Here is a 20,131-nt window from a genome sequence, read left to right on the forward strand (position 1 = left end):
ATGCTGGGCTGGGTCCAACGGGTGCTGCCTCAGCCCCCAGGGACCCCTCAGAAGACCAAGAGGGAGGAGGAGGAGGGGGCGGAACCAAAGCCAGAGTCGGAACCGGAGCCTGAAACAGCCCCTGAGGAGACTGAGCTAGAGGAAGAGTCCCTGGTAAGAACTGAAGTGTGAGGATGTGCACGCTGGCCTCACGGCTCAGAGAATCCCCAGCTCGGGTCAGCTGCCCACACCGAGCTTCCACAACAGAGAAAGTTGGGGCTAGGAGGAAGCATGGAGGTCACCTGGTTCTGTAAACGGCCTGATAGTAAATATCTTAGGCTTTGTAGGTCATGGCATCTCTGTTAATTACTCAACTCTGCCACCATAGTGTGAAAACAGCCATAGACAGTATGTAAGTGAATGAACATAGCTGTGTTCCAATAAAACTTGATTTACAAAAACAAACAATAAGCTGGATTTGGCCCACTGGCCATTGTTTACCAACCTCTAGAGTCTAGAACAGAAGTACTCAACGTAGCCAGTCCGTAAACTGTTTGTTACCAGTCCTGGAGGAGATCAGGAGCTTGCCAGATGTAAAGGCACTGTGTAATTAAGCACACTGCTTAGTTCAGTTGGTATTTATTTTGCAGTAAGACTTTCTCCATGAGGGAAGCAGTGTGTTGATATCTAATCTGCTGCAAACTGCTTAATCCTTGTGGACCCGTAACAGTTTGCAGACTGACACTGGTTCCTGGACCACAGTTTGAGCAGCACCGCTCTAGAACTTTCCTTCAAGCACATCAAAACGTGCCAGTTCTGCATCTCATTCATTCGGGAGCCTGATGCCCAGTAATTCAGAAATTCAAACAGATGTGATTTAGCGTCTGGTTGAGGCCAGGCCTGTGTGCACTGCTGGGAGCAACGTGATGAATGAAGCATGGCCCCCGGGGGGCAGCAGCCGAGAACCCAGCCAGGTTATTCTACCAGGAGACAGAGCCGATGATGCTGATGCTGACGCGTGGGGAGTTTCAACAGCATCCTCAGCTTACCCTCTGGGAGGACCAAATAGGTGTATCTGACTGGGAACTCCGGGAGCTCAGAGGAGAGAGCCAGCTTCACCTGGGAGGCTGGAAGCTTCCTAGCCACAGTGGGCCGGGCCAAACCGTAACTGGAGGAGATGAAGAGATGGGGCTTTCCTGGCAGAGGAAAGGCTATGACTGGGTAATGCAGGGTGTGTTTAGGAAACAAGTGAGCTATCCAGGAATAGGGTTGCTGCGCAAATGTTTGCATGTGCAGACGTGTGTATGTCCACACACGTGTGCCTTGTGCTTTAGTGGTATGTGTGTGCACGCATGTGTATTAGCAAACTGTGTGCCCACAAACATATGTGTGCCGATTCACGGGCATGTGTACACACATACACGTACATGCATATCTGTTGATGTGTATTGTGCACATGCATTCGTTTGCGTGCAGTTCCGTGTGTATGCGGGGCTGGCTAGTGTGTGTAAGGTGTGTTTCTGAGTCTGTGAATGTATTCGTGTGTGTGTGTGTGTGTGTGAATGGATGGGTATATTCGTATGTGCCTGCATGTTTGTACATGTACATATTTTGTACCTCTGTGCGTGTATACACATCTATGTGTGTATTTGTGTTGATACACACATGCAACAATGGCTCATGTGCATGTGTGTCTAAGCCTGTGTTTATGTGACTGGCATATATATGTGTGTGTGCATACACACAAATATTCGCAACTGTGTATACATGCAAATGTACGTGCGTGCATAGGCACATTTGTGTGTCTATGTCTGCACACGTGCAGGGATTTGCATATGTGTGCACCTGCATGCAAGCACATGCGTCCGTGCACAAGCTGGCCTGTGCCTACATGCACACGTGTGTGCGTTGGGGCACACGTGCACATGCAAACGTATATGCACGTGTGCTTTGCGTCTTGCGTGGACACATCTCCATGTGAGCAAATGCACTTATTTTTGTGTCAGCTCGTATGTGTATGCATGTGTCTGTGTGTCACTGTCTGTATATACACGTGCTTGTGTGTGTCTGTGCGTGTGTGTAAGCGTACGTGAGGATGAGCGTATTGGTTGGTGCCTGTGTGCGCACGTTAGTGTGTCTGCACGCACACACATGCTTGTCTGCACACGAACCCACATGCACACAGCAGCAGAGTGCAGCTGCTGAGGCAGATGAGAGGCAGAGGGCAGATGCCGAAGGCTGCCCAGCTGCTGGGAGGAAACGTCCGTTCTGGCGCAGGAGGAGAGGGAGCGGCTGGCCGGGGGCTGGCTGTGGGGTGGGCTCTTCTCGCCTCCTCCCCTCAGGTGCCCACAGGCCTCGTAACTCTCTGCCTCCCTCTTCTCAGGCCACTTGCGTGGGGCAGATTCCTGGGGCATGTGGTAGGCCTGGGGGGACCGGGGTGGGGGGTGAGGGCCCAGCCCTGGATGAGGGGCCCCTGGGGCTGGGAAGAAGGGAGTGTCCCAGGGAGAAGGTGAGGCCACCAGGATTTACAGAGACCACTGGAGAGTAGAGCTGTCTGGTCCTGCGGGGGGTCGGTCGGTCAGGGGCTGCCCCTGCCTGAACCAGGCCTGTCTCTCTGAGGGCTTACGTGGTCCTGTTTGAACCCTCCAGCCCCTTGAAGAGCCCTGCGTGGGGAAGGAAGCGGCTGTGGCTGGCCCGGGCCCTCAGGGTGAGCGCTGGAAGCCCAGGCTGGTGGGGTGGTGGTGGTAGAGGTGGGGCAGGGGGAAGAGCTGTGTTCTCCACCTGGGTGGGCTCCTGGGGACTTTTAGCTGAGCTGAGCTGGAACGCCAGGCTTCTGACTCCCTCAGGGTTCTCCCCTCTCCTCTGCCTCTGACTGGACCTCCCCCGTGGGGTAGAAACAGGCCTCTCTGAGGCTCCGGTTCTAACGTATGAGGGACGCCTTTCCAGACACCCAGGAGGATGTGCCTTCTCCACCCACATCCCTCCAGGCCCAGGTCGCTGTGGTTCCGCAAGCAAACAGGTACTGCACCCCTCCCCTCTCCTCAGGTCCAGCCCCCGCCTAAGCTAGGGAGCCACCGATGGGCTGGGGATGGCCACTGCTCTCAGGTCTGTAGTCATTCCCAAGCAAAGGCCCAGAACATCTTAGGGATTGGCTGAAGGGAGCCTCAGGCGGGGTGCGGGGGGGGGCCTCCTGGCCAAAAGGACCGTATGAACAAGAGAAACGGAGTGTGGGGACCAGAGGTTTCTCAGTGCTTGGGTGAAATGCAGGTTTAGTGTGGCCAGAGCTTCTAATGTTCCCAATGAAGACAGAAATCCAGACTTTTCCACGAAATCTCCCAGATAGCTCAGACATTTTATTTTTTTATTTTTATTTTTTGTTTTTTTTGTTTTTTTTGTTTTTTCTGGCACACGGGCTTAGTTGCTCTGCGGCATGTGGGATCTTCCTGGAGCTGGGATCGAACCCGTGACCTCCGCATTGGCAGGCGGATTCTTAACCACCGCGCCACCTAGGAAGCCCTAGCTCAGACATTTTAGACCCTTGGTGCTTGTCCAAGTGAGCAGCAGGGCTGGCCTCATATGGGGAGTTTGTGACCCTCATGTGTAGGCTGACTAGCCTCTGTCACAGGAAACCCTCAAGCCTTCCAGAGCACAGGACATGTGCCAAGTGCAGGAGGCCCCCCCCGCCCCAGGAGCCAGGCTAATGGGGCAGCAGGGTGATAGGGTGATGTTTTTCTGAGCATCCGATGGGGGTAGGCTTGATATGGCATGGAGCACATCTGGCCTCGCCAAGGGTTGGTGTCCCCCATTTTCCAGAGAGGGACACGAAGTTGCAGGAGGGAGGCAATGTGTCTGAAGTGTCACAGAGGGGAGACAGCGGTTTGGGGTTCAAACCAAGCTCTTTAGGATGCTGTGGACTGCCATGCCAACCAGAGAGGGGCTGGGACGTTGAGGGCAGGCCGGTATCTCTGTCCCTCAGTGATCCCCGTGGCTGGATGCTGACCTGGCTCAGGAAAGGCATGGAGAAGGTTGTTCCGCAGCCCTTGCACAGTGGCAGGCCCGCCCAGAGCACCATGGCTGACTTGGAGGGTCCCGTTCAGGTACTGCTGGGGCCAGGAGCTGAGGCCAGTTGGGTGGGGAAGGGGCGAGAGGGAGGGCGATGCCCCTGGACCCTCCGCTTACATCCGTCTGTCTGTCCCAGCAGGCGGGAGCACAGATCCTTGGGCACCGCAGTGCTGGGGGCTCAGGTAAGGCCAGGAGGCAGGATGGCTTTATAGGGGTGGGCTCAGGGCCTGTTGGGTTGGACCCTGCTCCTTGGGGTGAGTCCACAGGGCCAGCGCTTCTCACCTGATTTGGCCCCGGTTCGAACCTGGGTTTGAGCTGGGCTGACTGGGGGGCTCTGGGCAGGCTTTTCTGCTGACTGGCTTTTTATCTTCTGCAGATGGACCCATTGAGGCCCCCAGGGCCCAAGACACCGAGTGAGTCCCTGTCCCTGAGCCCCATCTGTAGTGTTTGTGGTAGGCTCAGTGTGCCCAGAGCCCAGGGTCCACCACCACCTCCATGTGTGACCTTAGACATACCTCTCATCTCTTCTGGACCTCAATTTTCCCATCCACAGAATGGGATCAATGGGCCCAGTGCTGCTCATGACTTTTTGTGCTGATTACTGGGAGATGCCTGGGTGGGGGCCACCTTGTGAGGATGGGGAGAAGGCAGAGATGAGCTCCTCAGAGATGGGCCTTGTGTAGGTGGGCATCGTGTGAAGCCCGGAGGCAGAGCCTGGGCCACTGTGGGGCCACTGGGGTGCCCAGGTTGGTCTCACAGTTGGCAACAGCTTCAGACTGCTCCGAGCTGACTGAGGGGGGTGGCAGGCTGGGTGGGGACTGTGGCAAATGTGGGAGCCCATGTCCCTCTCCAGGGAGGGGCCCTGTTGAGCTCCACTTGCCTCTGCCCTGCAGGAGTGCCGGCCTGGCGTGGCCAGATCCTCCAGTTTTTCAAGAGAAGCTAGAAATTTAGGTTTTTACGTTAAGTTTTAGATGTTGCCAACGAATTGAAAAGTTTTCAAAAGCACTGTGGGCCCCCCACATAAACATGAAGGCTCCAGTTTGCCATCTTTGCTGGAAATTCAGAGTCATGCCTTCATCTCCATTCACCCCGTCCATTCATTCCTTCCCTCATTCATTCATTAGACTGTTGGGTCCTTAAGCACAGGGGCTTTTGTCTAGGTCACTGCCGAACCCCTGGTGGCCAGCACGGTGCCTGTGGTATGCAGGGGACTCAGCACAGAAGGGATGAACGAATATATGAATACGTGAATGAATGAATGCATACCATCACACACTCCACTCATTCATCCATTGCGCCAGCTTGCCCTCTATTTCTTTTGTCCCCTGGAGGCTGCCCAGATCCTGGGTCCCCAGGGCCACTCCGCTGACTTGTGAGACCAGTAAAGTGATTTAGGATGAAGACATCTGAAGGACTTGCCAGCTTTCTGTCGGGCCATGTCTGGGGGATAGGTTCCCCTGGGAGCAGGGAGCTTCCCTGAAGAGGGCGGGCCTGCTGGAGGCCAGATGGATCTGGGGACCCAGCGGTTGCCCCAGGGCCAGCTACATAATTGGTGGTGCCCAGTGCAAAATGAAAACGCAGGACTCCTGCATAAAAAAATTATTAGGAGTTTAAGATGATGACGATAGAGCATTAAACCAAAAATGTGCCCTTCTAAGTATAGGGCCCTGTGTGACCACACTGCTCGCACACACATGAAGCCGGACCTCTCTGTCCCAGTCACAGGGAGGCGCCCAGCCTGCACTCAGGTCCCCAAGCGGCCCCCACTCTCATCCGCTGCCCCGGAGGCCAAGGCTGGGCTTGTTGTTCCAGAGCCTGGTCCAACCCTGGGTGAGAATTTCAGGTTGGCGGGAGTCCCTCACCCCTGGAGGCCCTTTAAGACTATCCAGTCTGAGGTCCCCACTGTGCAGAATTGGAGCCGAGGAAGGGCTGGTCCAGGCCTGGGACCCCAGCAGGCAGTCTGGACAGGGTGGCTGCTCCTTCCTTGAGGCTGCTCGGCTGACCGCCGGCCCCTCTGCAGGCCTGGGCCCTGGCTGTTCAGGTGGCTCGAGCAGAATCTGGAGAAGATGCTGCCTCAGCCTCCGAAAACCTCCGAGGTAAGTCGACGAAGAGGGGGAGCAGGCGGCTGACCACCCAGGAAGGGCTACCTACTCCAGCGGGCGGTCCCCACCCCTGGGACCCCTGGAGGGGGCGGGTGCTCTCCTCCTTGGAGAGTCCTTGATGGGGAGGAGTGGCTGCAAGAGGGGCGGGGGATTCAGGGGAAGCCTGGGTGGGGGGCCGGGGCTGGCCAGGGCAGACAAGGCACCTGGCCTTCTTCCTCCGTGACCTCACTTCCTGTTTACGATCCAGGGCTGGAGAGATGAGCCTGCGGATGCTGCCTTTGGTCCAGGTACAGGGAGGCGACCTGGGAAGGGGCTGCCTGGGATGGTCACAGACTGGGCTGGGGGTACAACTGGGGCCTGAAGGCTGCCCGGGGAGGGGTTCAGGGCTTGCAGGGAGCAGGCTGTTGTGGGACCTGAAATGCCTCCCCAGTTCAGGCTGGGAAGCCAGTAGCCTGGGACAGGCTCGTGAGGTCCTGGACAAGTCCCTTCCCCTCCCTGCACCTCAGCTCCGTGTCTGTCTGACGAGGGGGGGGCGTTGGGGTGGTCCCAAGGGGCCCCCCACTCAGTCACGCTGCACCTTGAACCTGGACCCCGTGCCCTCAGGGGCTGCACGGAGCCCTGCTGTGTCATCCTTCGTCTCCTGCCCTCCCTGCTGCTTGGAGCCTCCAGGGCCCGCCTTGGAAATGAAGACCGCACCACAGGCCCAGGAGAGCCCCTCCCTGCCTCCTCCCGCCCCCCGGAAGCCTGGGGAGGCGCCCCCTCCAGAGCTCCAGCCCAGCATCCAGGCCTCCTCCCTGTCACCCGCCCCGGACTCTGCCAGGTGAGCCCCCCCAAACGCCTCTCCTCCCACGGGCAGCAGACTCAGGGCCTGGCCCCAGCCCAACTCCCACCACACGAGTCTTTTAAGTTAGAAAAGTAGCGCATGCACCTGGGGGAAAATTCAAAGGGGCCCGCAGCGCTCGCTCCCGCGTCAGCGGTTCCTGCTTCTGCACGTTGCCTACACGCAGACAAGCGCTGAGCACATTTCTCCCTTAAACGTTCGCACCCGGCAGCAGCAAACTCTAGATACTGGTTCTCATCTCAATTTTTTTCACCTAAAAACGTATCTTAGAGGTGGTTTTATACGTCGAAGTCTGTTCCATTCTTTCAACGGCTGCGTAGTATTGATACTTCATTGTACCGATGTACCAGCTTTTATTTAACTCTTCAGTGGACATTTAGGTTTGTTTCCACTTTTGCTGCAATTAAGAACCTTGAACAGGCATCACTGCGTTCATTTACAAGTAGATCGGAGGAAATGGAGTTGTTGGTCCAAATGAGACGTGCATTTGAAATCAGGACAGGTAGCGCTGAGTACTCCCAGCCTGGCAGTGTGCGAGGGGCCTCCAATGCACCTTGAGGGGTTGGAGGTCGGGTACGGGGGACTGAGTGACCTGCTGGGATCTGAACAGTAGCCAGAGGCTTTCCTGGGGAGGCCAGGGATGGGGCAATGGTTCTCAGGGCCGGGGACTTGGGTTGCGGTCCACCTTCGGGCAGGCTCGCTACCTGCCTTGGGAGGGATCCGACTCTCTCTCTCCCGCCTGCAGGTTGGCGGCACGGCTCTTGCACAGGCTGGAGATGGCCCTGCCGCAGCCGGTGATCCGTGGGAAGGCTGGGGAGCAGGTCGGTCTGGGCTGGGGGAGTGGGAGCCCTGGGTGGTGGTGGGAGGGGTCTTAGGAGCTCAGGCAAGGGCGGGATGGTCCCTGGGGTGGGGGTGGGGGCAGGGCACAGAAGGAAGAAGGGAGCTCAGCCCACCCAGCCTGCCTGTCTGCATGGCTCACACTCATTCCACACACACTCTCTGGTCACTGTGGCCACAGGGCTGAGAAGTGCGGACCCAGCCCCACCTGCCAGGCGGTGACAGTCCGTCAGGGAGGTGCTTCCACGGGGGGAGCAGGGAGGATGTGGGGTGCAGAGGGGGAGCCTCCCAGGAGCATCGTGGAAGGCTTCCTAGTGGAGGTGGCCTGCAAGCTGAGACCTGAGGGAGGAGGAGGAGGCGGGTGGGTGAACGTGAAGGTGTAGGAAGGGTCCTTCAGGCAGAGGATCGGTGTGTGCAAAGGCCCAGAGACAAGAGAGGCCCAGAACGTTCTGGGGAGAAGTGGGGCTCTTGGGAAGCCAGTGGGCCCTGTGTGCATTCCTGATGACCTAGGGCTCGCACACAGGTGGGCAGGGGGAGCAGGGCCTCCCCCACCTCTCTTTCTCCCAGAACCTGCCACCTGGCTGTTCTCTCCTGGGGACAATTGGACATCTTTGCAGAGGGGCCTGGAACTGGGAGGCGGGAGGCCTGGATTGCAGTCCCCCTGCAGTAGGAGGTGGACAGGAAGCTTCAGGGTCCCTTCCCTCCCGGCTGAGCCTTCAGGCTCCGTGTTCGTGGCCTCTGTGGGTGGCAGAGGAAGCACAGCCTTGGAGCTCCCCAAGAGGAGGAAAGGGGGTGTCCGGCGGCAGGAACTGTCAGTGGGTGAAGATGTGCTCACTGAGGGGGGTCCCCGAGGACAGGGCTTGGGGGGAAGGCGTGCTGCTGGAGGGGGAGAGGCCTCCGTGCAGATGGAGCTTTGAGACAAGCCTCCAGGGGACGGCGGGGGTGGGGGGGGGGCGCGGGGAAAGGCGCTTCATACGTAGAGAACTGGAGAGAGGGCGTTCCAGGCAGGGGCCCAGCCTGGGCAAGGGAGCTGAGGCAGGACCAGGGGGTGACCCTGGTGGAGGAAGGACGGGAGCAGCGGGCGATCTCTGAGGCAGGAGGGGAGAAGCAGGACAGGATCTTCTGCTGTGTCCCGGGCCCTGTGAGGAGACCCTCCTGCTCCTGCGTGTGCCGGGAGGGCGGATGGCAGCAGGGAGGTGGTGAGGAGGCCACAGCAGTTTTTTTTACCCTTTCTCCCCGTACAGGAGCCTGACTCCCCTGTGATGTGTGACGTGCAGACCAGTAAGTGACACATTAGTGAGTCCTGTGTGTGTCTCCGTGGGGGTTGCTTGGTCTGAGCACGCATGGGCAGTGGGGCTGCCCCTGGCCGGGACTGGACACGGGAGGGGAGGGGCAGCCAGAGTCTCTGGACCTGGAGCTGGGAGAGCCTCAAGCCCTGCAGGCCCCGCCCCAGGTCAGCCTGGCCGGGTAGCCAGGGTCCGGCCGGCCCAGAGCCAGATGATGACTGGAGGCTCCCCCGGGGGCCGGGGGCGGTGGGGATGCGCACATAGGCAGGAACCTGGCCTGCCTTCCAGCTTCTAGCCAGAAAAAGTAATTCGGAGGTCAAGTCGGATGGGTCCCCCTTCCTGCTAAGAACCCCTGACGAGAGCTCCCCACTGCCCCCTGGGCCAGTGGTTTGGCTAAGCAGAGTTCCCGGTTGAGGGGTGAAAGGAGACAGATGGGCTTTCTCTGGGGGAACTGGACCCCTTGAGCTGGGAGGGCGTCCCCTCGCCTGTGGGGTGTGTGTGCTGCCTTTTATCCCAGCCCTGCACCAGGACTGGGGCCCAGACGGAGGCCAGGAGGGGAGGGCTGGGGTCCCAAATCTGCTCTTCCTTCGTTTCATGGCCTCTGGAAAGGCATGTGGTCTACGGGGCGTTCATGCATTCATTCATCCATTCATGCTTTCACAAATGCTCCTGGAGGGCTGCTCTGTGCCAGGCCTGTGGTGAGCGCTGGAGGCGAGCAGAGCAGTCAGGCCCGGGGGCAGTGGCCCTATTCCACCCTGGGCACAGGCCCTTGGGTCGTGGGCTCCAGGCGTCTCAGGGCTGCCAGCCCCAGGCCCGCTGAGCCAGTGGGAGCCTTTATGGACCCTCTGACGTGGGGCAGCCGCCAAGGTCTGGCCAACTGTGCAGCTCGGGTGTGAGAGGTGATGGGGTTTGTAGCATCATGACAGTGTTGTGAAGGGGAGGCTCAGAGCAGGGCTCACTCCGCCTCGAGCTCACGGCCACCCTGGAGGGCGCAGAGCAGGGCCGCCGTGACCACTGGGGAAGGCAGAGGGGCAGAGATGTGCCCACGGTCACAGAGCAAGCTGTCATGGAGCAGTGACTAGAGTCCCCTGGGCCTGGAGGAATGGGAAATCTTCCCTGGAACAGGGACCCACCCCCTCCACAGCCAGTGGCTGCTGAGAGCTCTGAGGATGGAGCCCCCGGCTCCCTCTTACCCTCCTCCCTGCTCCTCTGGAGGCAGGCAGCTCTCAGCCAGCTGTAGGTGGAGCCCCCTGTGTTCCTGGAGCGTGTGGGTCATGGGGGGGCCTGGGGCAGCCTTGCGGCAGCCTTAGCCCAGGGCCAGGAACCGGGATGTCAGTTTCCTAGGGCTGCCGCAACAGAGGACCCCCAACGCGCTCCTTCAAACAGCAGAAGTGTATTCTCTCCCAGTTCTGGAGGCCAGAAGCCCCAAGTCGATGTGTTGGCAGGGCTGGTTCCTTCTGGGACTCCGAGTGGGAACCTGTGCCAGGCCTCTCTCCTGGCTCTGGTGGCTGCTGGCCATCCTTAGTGCCCCTTGGCCTCTAGCTGCCCTCTGGTCTCTGCCTCTTCCTCTGTGTCTGCCACGTCTCCCTCTCCTGTCCTCATAAGGACACCAGTCATTGGATGTAGGGCCCACCCTAAATCCAGTATGATCTCATCTTGAGATCTTTAACTAGTGACATCTACAAAGACCCGGTTTCCAAATAAGGTCACACTCACAGGCAACAGAGCACAGAACTGGGATATACGTTTTTTGGAGGGACAGTATTCAACCCACTATGAGGGTGACCCTGAGGGACAGAGGGACGAGTGTCCCTCCCCCTCTCCATCCCTCAGCCTCCCCATCCTTTCACTCATTCATTCCCTCCGCCTGTCCACCCCGCCACCCACACTTCTGTCTTCTCCTTTGTTTCAGGGGTGGCGGCAGCTGGAAGCCTCTGAAACAAAAGAGAAGGGAGCCTGGGAGAGCGCGGATGGACAAACGGACAGATGGATAGAAGGAAAGAAGGGTGCCCTGAAGAGAAGACCTGCAGGGGAGGGGGATGAGGTGGCCATGGGCCTCCCCCACCCCTTGAACCCTCTGCTTCCCCGCCAATCCCAGACAGGGTGACGGGGAGCCGGTCCCAGAACTGCCTCTCCGAGACCAAGGCAGGCCCCTTTCCACCAGAGAAGGGGAAGGCCAGCCAAGGGCAGCCTGTGGGATTTAGGCTAGACCACAGGAGGACTTCCCACCAGAAGGCTACAGGAAAGCCCACGGGGACTGGCTTTGAGAGGACGCCAGCACAGCCCTCAGCATGGCGCCTGGCACACTCAGTGCCCCCAAGGGACACAGTTTTTTCCCAGAAAAGGATCTCCTCAGGTTTGGCATGTTCTCCCCCTCAAAGAGTTGGGGACTACAAGTGGACAGCAATATATGCTTGAAGTGATATTAAAAAGCATAGAGCAGCACATCAAACCTGTGATTGCATGATGTTATTGCTTCAGATAAGGCTAAAGTGAGTACCTAGGTTTGAGAAGTGGGTGGATTAGCATGGCCTGTGGCATTGGGGTTGCCAGAAGGAGGAGTTGGCCAAGGGTCCTGAGCCGGTTGCCCAGGGTCCCAGCTGGCCCACAGATGTCTTTGTATGGGGGCAAGGAGTGATTTTAAAAATTAGAATTAGTTGTCAACATTTAAAAATCAGGTGTCTTTGCATAGAAGAATCTGGCTTCTCTTGACAACTGGGAAGATCCAGCTGTAATGGTCCAGCAGTGTGCTTGTGAGGGGAGTCTGAGCGGCAGCCGTACCCTCCACTTCTTCCATGTGCACCGTCTCCCCAGCTACATAGGCCTTTGAGTGTGAGACCCCTGAGGTCTCAGACTGGCAGCGAGGGGTGGGCAAGCCGGTAGACAGAATAAAGTGAGCATATGCCTAGAGGTAAGAGTGTACAGGGAGAGCGGTGGGCACTTCAGCTAATCTGGAGCCCAGCGTCCTTGATGCAGAAGGTAAAACTAGAAAAGTGGGGCCTGATGTTAGAGGACCAGGCTGTAGGCAGTAGGGAGCCATTGAAGGTGGTTGAGTGGGAGGGTCCTGCCCTGGGATCTGTACCCCCTGTCTTCCCTCCCTGGCTGGTACCCTCAGGCACCATCCTCTTCTTTGGCTGTAAAATGGGGACAGGCCTGGCACACAGATGAAAGGAGAAAGTACTTACAAAATGCCTACTCACTAATTAGTGCACCAAAAGAAAGGGTTAATGAAACGGAAAGCAAGGATATAAGCAAGGGAGGTATCTAGCACCCATTACGGAGTGGCCGCCAATGCCGGGCAGGCACTCCTGGGGCATGTCTGTCACCTGGGATAGCACCAGGGAAATGAGTACAGGGACCCAGCACTGCCCCTGGCATCCTGTGTGGCCTTGGACAAGTCACTCAGCCTCTCTGGTCTATAAAATGGGGAGAGTACTGTTCTTACCCTGCAGGATTGCTATGAAAGCTGCTGAGCTCACAGGCCAGGGGATATTCTGTCCCCAGGATGCCCCCTAGACGTCAGGCAGGAACCTGCACCCTCAGGGGCTGATGGGAATGAAGACACTGCATCACTGCTGGCTGGCAACATAGAATGACTCAAACCTATGACATGTATGTCTCACTACTGGATTCAGGGCCACAATTAGAGCATCCTCTCTGGTCAAATTCCAGGGCTACTTGTAGGGATGGGGAAGCCAGGACGGTAGTTCAGGATGCACATGAGAGGCTTCCCTGGAGGGCAGGCAGGTGCCTCCTCTGTGAGGCAGTATGACCTTGGTATCTGGAAATCAGGAGGCAGGAGTGGAGAGTAAGGTGACTCTTGGAAGGCAAGCAGCCACGTGCCTGACACATGGGGAGGACCCCGTAAAAGAAGGTGTTAACCTGTGTCTCAGTGTGCTCATCTGTAAAATGGGGAATAAAACATAAAACAGGGAAAATAAAATGGGGGTAATAGTTATTCCCACTTCAAAAGGTTGATGTGAGGACTAATTGAGTTAATCCATGTAAATCACTTAGCACGGGGCCTGGCACATAGTAAATGCTCAATAAATGTAACTGGTGCTGTTATTACTATTATTATTATTCTACATCAAGAACAATAACTTCCAAAGTCAAAGGATGAGACCTGAGGTCACCTTCCCATCTTCCATTTATGGCTTTTTGTTTTGTTTTGTTTGTTTGTTTGTTTTTGGAGATGCCACACAGCTTGTGGGATCTTAGTTCCCCGACCAGGGATCAAACACGGGACCCAGCAGTGAGAGCACTGAGTTGTAACCACTGGACCGCCAGGGAATTCCCTGATATCTTTTTTTTTTTTTTTTTTTTGAGGCCACCTTACATTTAAAGTCACCCTTGGTAATTCATGCCTGGCTTAAAGGCCACCAAGAGCCCTGGAGCTTTTTGGGAACATCTGCTACCAGGCAACCTCCGCCTTTCTCCCCTCTCTCCTGCCTGGGGGTGGGCTTAGGCTCCTGATGAGACTCCTTGCACCCACTTCTGCCAAGCTCACAGCCCCACAGTGTGTTCATTCCTGGGGACCAGGGGACGTGGAGAAGTGTTGAAAGTGAGACCATCTCCACAAGAAAGTCAAGTTCCCTTGGAGAGTGGAGCCCCTAGTCCAGGAGGAAGCCTTCCTAGACGCCCAGAAGCAGGTTCTGAGATCACGGGCATGTAGTGGGGGTGGCATCTAGAGAACAGGCAGCGGGCAAGCTCTCTGCATCCCTTGGGACATTCCAGGCCACTGCACCTGGATGTGGCAGGGTGGACTTTTAGCCTGGGTCTCTTGGCGTCACCCGCAATGCTGTGGTAGAAGCATAGTTTCTGCTTCTGCACAAACCTCCAGGAAGGTGGCCCCAATAAGAAGCAAGACTAACTGTAATCGAAGCTCTGTCTCAAGAAGAAAAAGAGAGGGAAAACTAATGAGGAAGACAGGGTGAGTGACTGTGGGCTTCAGCCCATCACTTTAGTACTGACCTGGTTGTCAATGGTCCCATTGATAATGGTACCATTTCTGCTGCTTGGCTGAGAACTGGCACATGGCTGGTGATGACCAAGGCTCCCTGTGTCATCCCTGGGACTCAGAGGCCCAGGCCCACTCTCCCACACACTCTGTGTCCCCTGCAGTCAGCATCCTCCCTGGAGAGCAAGAGGAGCCCAATCTCATCCTAGAAGAGGTTGACCCTCACTGGGAGGAGGACGAGCATCAGGAGGGCAGCACCAGCCCGCAGGGCTCAGAGGGAGCTCCAGCTAATGAAGAGGAGAGCGAGGTGGTGGAGGAGATACCCAGAAGCCTGGGAGCCAGAGAAGGCCCTGAAAAGACGATTGTTTGGGAAGATAACCAGACACATGGTACAGAGTCCCAAAGGTATAAAAGGGCGTAGAGTGGGGACCAAGTCTGCCTTCCTCCTCCCCCTCTCTCCCACCAGATACCCATCCCTCTCACATGGGCACAACGGCTGCCAGGTTCTTCTGTACGTTTCCAGGGTCCATCTGAGCATATACAAGCATGGATTCCCTTCATTTTTTTGCACAAAAGGTAGCATATCATAAGCACTGACCTATCTGCACCTTGCTACGTTCATTCAACAACGTACCTTGAAATTTCTCCACACTTAGTACATGGAGATCATTCTCTCTCTCTCTTTTTTTTTTTACAACTGGATAGTATTCCATCATCTGGATATGCCAAAATGTATTTAACATTGTAATAACATCCACTATTGATGGCCATTTAGGTTGATTCCAAAATTTTCTTATTATTAACAATTCTGCCACAAGCACTCTTGTCCACATGTCCTTGCACGTGCACGTGTGTACCCCTGCAGGACACATTTCCGGAACGGAGTTGCAAGGTCATCGGGGAAGGGAATGTGTAACCGTGGTAGTGATGGCCTGGTCACCCTCCATAGGGATTGAACCATCTTACTTCCCACCTGCGGGCTGGGTGATAGCTGTTCAAGCTGGGAGCCCTCAGGTCCTCAGGCCCATGACCTATATTGCAAAGATGAGGAAACCGAGGTCCAGGGAGGATCCAGGGTGACCTGGAGTTGGCACCAGGTTGGTTGGGGTCCCTTCATGCAGGGAGAGAGCCTTGTTGTTAGAGAGAAGCCGGGGCTGCTCAGGTGGGGCTCCCCAGGTGGAGTCTTGGGTGGGACGTTGAAGTCTGGTCTCGGGGGTCACAGGACATCCTACTGAAAGTGGGGGCAGGAGGTGGACTTGGGGTGCAGCTGCAGGTGACCTCACCTCCTGCCTCTGATCTCAACTCAGGGAGCTGCCTCGGATTCAAGAGGAGAAAGAAGAGGAGGAGGAAGAGGAGGATGGAGAGGAGGAGGACAAAGAGGAGAAGGAGGAGGACGGAGAGGAGCAAGACAGAAAGGAGGAGGAAGAGGACAGAGAGGAGGAGGTGGAGGACGGAGAGGAGGAGGACAAAGAGGAGAAGGAGGAGGACGGAGAGGAGCAGGACAGAGAGGAGGAGGAGGAAGAACTGGAGCCTGAGCCTGAGTAAGTCACCCGTACCCCTGGCTGAGGGATGGTCGGGGTAGGGGGCTGCCGGGGCTTCTGGGGTGGGGGTGCTTTCTGCTACTCATGGGAACTCCTCCCTTTTTTGTGTGCTGTGCCGCTGGGCACTGACCAGAGAGGCTGGGGAGGTGCTGGGCGACCCCCACTGTGCTCATAATGACCCCAGGACTCATAGTACCTAACACTCAACAACCACCCCATGCCACACACACCCGTGTACAAACAAATGCACCTCCATACGTCGGGGATTTTGTCTATTGCCTTCACTGCCATGTCTCTATAACCTAGAACAGTGCCTGGCACAGTAGGCACCAAATAAATGTTGGTTGAATGCATGGAACGAAGCACAGACCCGTGCAGTGGGCGCCCAGCTTTCCCCTGCAATTAACAAAGCCAAAGCGTAGAGCTGTCTCTGTCCCTTACGCCCTCCCCAACAGCCGGTCCCCAGTGGTTGCCTTTGATGCCTCACAAGGCTGCCCTGGACTCTGCTCTATGGTCCATTAATGGTTGGTTCTGTACCCACAACCATAAAGATTTCAACATCAAAACACACAAAAGAATTTAGTTACAGTGAGAGCTTAAAAATGGAACACAGAAACCTCTGAAAGTTATAATCATCAAACTTGCTAAGAGACTAGATCTTAATTATTCCCACCACTAAAAAGAAGTGATAATTAGGTGACATGATAGAGGTACTCATCGCTACAATGGCAACCATAGTATAGTATATAAATGTTATACACCTTATACATGTTGTACACCTTATACAATGTTACATGTCAAATATATTTCAATAATAAGAAAAGAAACCACCGAGAGCGAGAGGATTCTGAGCAATATGGGCTGGAGAGAAGTGCAGAGGGAGAGGTAGATACACGTGGGGGGAAAGAGCGGATGACTGGATGCCTGAGTGGAGTTAGGGGATGAGAGGCTAGACTGTAAAGGCTGGAGATGTAAAGGCATCTGGTCTTGTGGACTGAATTGAAGGTGGGATTGGAGGAGATGCCTGGGGAGTGAGTGTAGACGAAGGAGAGGCCCAAAGGCCAGATCAGAGGTCAGGGAGATGAGGAGGAACCAGAAAGGACCAAGGAGGAGGAGATGCCCATGGAGGGAGAGGGAGACAAGAAGACTGTGGGGCCTGGAAGCCCGGGTAGAAAGTGTTTCAAGGAAGAGGGAGTGAGCTGCTGCCTCACGAGCAGCCCACGTGTCCTGGGAACAGTGACAGTGTAGCTGTGAAAGTGGTGGGAGATGATCCTTCAGAGTGGTGGGGCCAGATTGTGAAGGTCTTGAACTTGACTTCCTGGGAGCAACAGGGAGCCATGGAAGGTTTGTGGACGGGGGAGTGATGGGGGCCGGCAGCTGCATTGTGCAGAGACTGAGGTCGGCGGGGTAGCGAGGTGGCTGTTGTACCACAGATCAGGGCAGATGATTTAATCTGTCCCCTGGCTCCATCTGCCTCGCATTATTCCCTGTCCCTGTCACTCTGCCCTCTGTGGTACCCCTGGCCCACACCCTTCCTCCCTGTCCCTTTGGCCATGGCCTGAGGTGAGGTAGCGCCATGAGTGTTTGGAGCACAAGCTTTTCTTCTCTTAGCAGAGTGACCTGGACAGGTGGCAGCTGGGCACAGAGCTTCGGCCTCCACATCTGTAAAATGGGGCAGGAGGGATGAAAATAGCTCCTGCTGAGTGGTCAGAGGGCCGGCTGTGAGAACGGATGTGGTAGAACCCGGTGTGGAGTTCCATCAAAAGTGTTTGTGCTCCATCAAAAGTCAAAAATCTTCTCTTCCCTACTGAGGGTCATTTTAGTCAGGAAAGAGTTAAACCATGAGCCCACACAGGATTTGGGAGCTAGAAGCCTGCTTAGTGTCCTCTGCTTTGAGTCCACGCTTGCCCAGTTCACATATAATCTTTCCATCCTCGGCAGGAGGCCACACAGCTACTTGCTTGCCTCCAATGATGGGGAGCTCACAACCCCTCAAAGGCCATCCATTTGCACCTCTGACTTAGGAAGTAATTTCTTCTGCCAATATTACGGCTTTTGTAACCCTGTCCTAATTCTGCCCTCCAGGCCCCTCCAGAGCCAGGATGCTCTCACTAGCAGATAACTTACCCTCCCCTAAGTGAAGACCTTAGATGCTGCCTGGCTTTGTTAGCGCAGTTCTGTTTGCTATCTGCTTTCCACCTGCCTCTGTGTAGAGTTCAGAGCTCTGAGCTGTTCTGCTACCAAACTCGTATGCCCAACATATAGGCCTGCAAATCCCTTTATATGCTATGGCTCTTGAGCTAAAACACCGCTTGAAGGCCAGTGAACCAATGTGCACGCACGCAGGCACGCACACTAACTACACACATGTTCTCTGCACAGTACACACAGGCACACTCACAAATACATGCACACACACGCATTTGCACCACACATACACACTTGCACACAAAGACACACATGCTGGGTTACATGCACACATATGTGTAGGCGGTGCACTTATACCCACACACAGCCTGCATGCAGGCACAAGCATCACACTCACGTGCACACACGTACACACTTGCACATATCCACACTCTACACAAGCACATGCATACAGTTACCTACAAATGCTGCAGGCATACACATGCTCCTATAAATGTTCACCCAGAGCTTCAAACTCAGAGAACTTTGGGCCCTGTGGTGACAGAGCGAGTGATCCCAGGGCCCAGGCTAGAGGGTGTCAGGCGTGGGACAGGCAGGCTGGGCTGTTGCTGGCTGGAGAAGGATGTTCTTGCCAGCTTTGTGGAAACATAGGGGTTACTGATGACGCGCAGGCCCTGGTAACAGGCAGATGGTCGCCTAGCGACCTGGTCTCTGCTGGCAACAGCTCGGCTTTTCCTAGCAACCACAGCCTTTTGGTCCCCACCTGGCCTCCCTGGGGGCGTTTCCGCAGAGTTCCCTGCACATCCCTCAACATGATTAGAAGTAGGAAGGATTGGTGGCTCATCTGCCACCCGAGCCACACTGGCTCCAGAGCTGGCCTCACAGGCTTGGGGCTGAGCTGGGGGTCCCCCAATCCTCCACTGGCACGCACTGACCCGGGCTTGGGATGAATGTCATCACCCCCAGCTGAACTCCTGCACCATGGGCGTCCTTGTCGGCAAAGAGAGCAAGACTCAAGTAGGTGGCTGATTCTCCTTAAGGGCTCCCCTCCTTCCTTCTTTTGGGGTTGGGGTGCCTGGTGAGGAGTCTGCAGAAGGCAACAGTGGGGACCTTAACTTGGGGGCACAGGCTGCTTTGTGACTTGGGGGAGATCAGCTGGTAAACTCTTGCCAGCGGGCTGCTGCTGCCGTGCCCCGCAGCTTTAACTTGGATAGCGGGGACCTCTGGGGTGCCCACCTCAGCCAGTCTGTCTGATCCTCTGCTTGGAAATCCTTGGGACTTTGGAGCTTTCCAGAAGTTGATGACCTGCTGCTTCTGGGCCCGTCAAGAGGCACTCTGCCCACCAGGGTCAACATGATTTTTGGGTACCCTGGCCATGGGTAACAACCCCTGGTGGGGCTGACAGGGCTGCTGCAGGGCTTGCTATGTGTCTCCATAGCTGGAGATGTTTGTGCAAAATGTTCCGCAATCTACGTGGGTGATCCACAGACCTGCAGAGCGCCGCCTCCTCTGGGATTAATAATAATAATGACAAGAACAGTCATAAAAACAGCTGTCATTTGATTAGCACTTGTTTTCCATGCCAGATGCTTTCTAAGGCTCCCACTGCTAATCCCATTTCACAGATGAGAGAACTGAGGCTCAGAGATAGCAGCCCCCACATCCAGGGGTGTCCTGTCAGCAAATGCAGAGCTGGGATTCTGTCCCAGGCCAGGCTGCGCTCCTAAGTGGACACCCAGTACTACAGACAAGGAAAGCTGCTTACCGGTGTTTAGAGATAGAGGATCCAGATGACATGGGGGTGGGGTGGGGGCGGGTTCTGGCTTTTCCATGAGCTTCTCACTGGCTCTCCTGATTTCACTCACATAAGCCAGGCTGTACAGTATAGGCTGGATGAATCCTACCCATTTGACAGATAAGCAAATGGAGGCTTCCCGGGGTCTTGCTTTCCAGGCCTGATTCTAGAAGGAACCAGACCCAAGAAAGGCTCTGACTGGGACTGTGGGAAGTTCATTTCTTGGGCTTTTGTGCTCTGAGAACCGAGGAGACACCTGCATCTGTTTTGGGGAAGGAGAGCCCAGTCAGCCCATCACAGCACAAGCCCATCCACCCCTTCCAGGCAGGGCCGACTTCTCCGTCGGGCATGAAGGCACAGTTCCCATAATACTTTTAGAGGCCCTCCAAGAGCGTTTTAATTTCTTTTAAAATCAGACCAAAAAATGAACTTTTAGGTAGAAGAGAATATTTTAATATATAACATTAACATACTAATCTTCATATGAATACAGTCACAAAATGGGATTTTAAAAACATATTTATGGAGGAAGGGGCCCGTGAAGGCTGACGTGCCCAGGCCCTATGAAAGTCATAATATG

At 55.7% G+C, this 20,131-nt stretch overlaps 1 protein-coding gene across 1 annotated transcript in view; it reads left to right on the plus strand.

Moving 5' to 3' along the window:
• The window catches only part of CNGB1 (cyclic nucleotide gated channel subunit beta 1), a 66,931-nt gene continuing 46,800 nt past the window's right edge, over nt 1-20,131 (plus strand). The window contains exons 1-13 of the mRNA XM_057710830.1: nt 1-153; nt 2,629-2,686; nt 2,926-2,998; nt 3,956-4,076; nt 4,178-4,223; nt 4,418-4,454; nt 6,062-6,137; nt 6,391-6,428; nt 6,802-6,963; nt 7,730-7,805; nt 9,066-9,102; nt 14,232-14,391; nt 15,372-15,608. Coding sequence (XP_057566813.1) covers nt 1-153; nt 2,629-2,686; nt 2,926-2,998; nt 3,956-4,076; nt 4,178-4,223; nt 4,418-4,454; nt 6,062-6,137; nt 6,391-6,428; nt 6,802-6,963; nt 7,730-7,805; nt 9,066-9,102; nt 14,232-14,391; nt 15,372-15,608 — 1,274 coding nt within the window. The remainder of the gene's footprint in view (nt 154-2,628; nt 2,687-2,925; nt 2,999-3,955; nt 4,077-4,177; nt 4,224-4,417; nt 4,455-6,061; nt 6,138-6,390; nt 6,429-6,801; nt 6,964-7,729; nt 7,806-9,065; nt 9,103-14,231; nt 14,392-15,371; nt 15,609-20,131) is intronic.

This window comes from Hippopotamus amphibius, chromosome 16 (genome assembly GCF_030028045.1).
Source record: "Hippopotamus amphibius kiboko isolate mHipAmp2 chromosome 16, mHipAmp2.hap2, whole genome shotgun sequence".
Taxonomy (NCBI): domain Eukaryota; kingdom Metazoa; phylum Chordata; class Mammalia; order Artiodactyla; family Hippopotamidae; genus Hippopotamus; species Hippopotamus amphibius.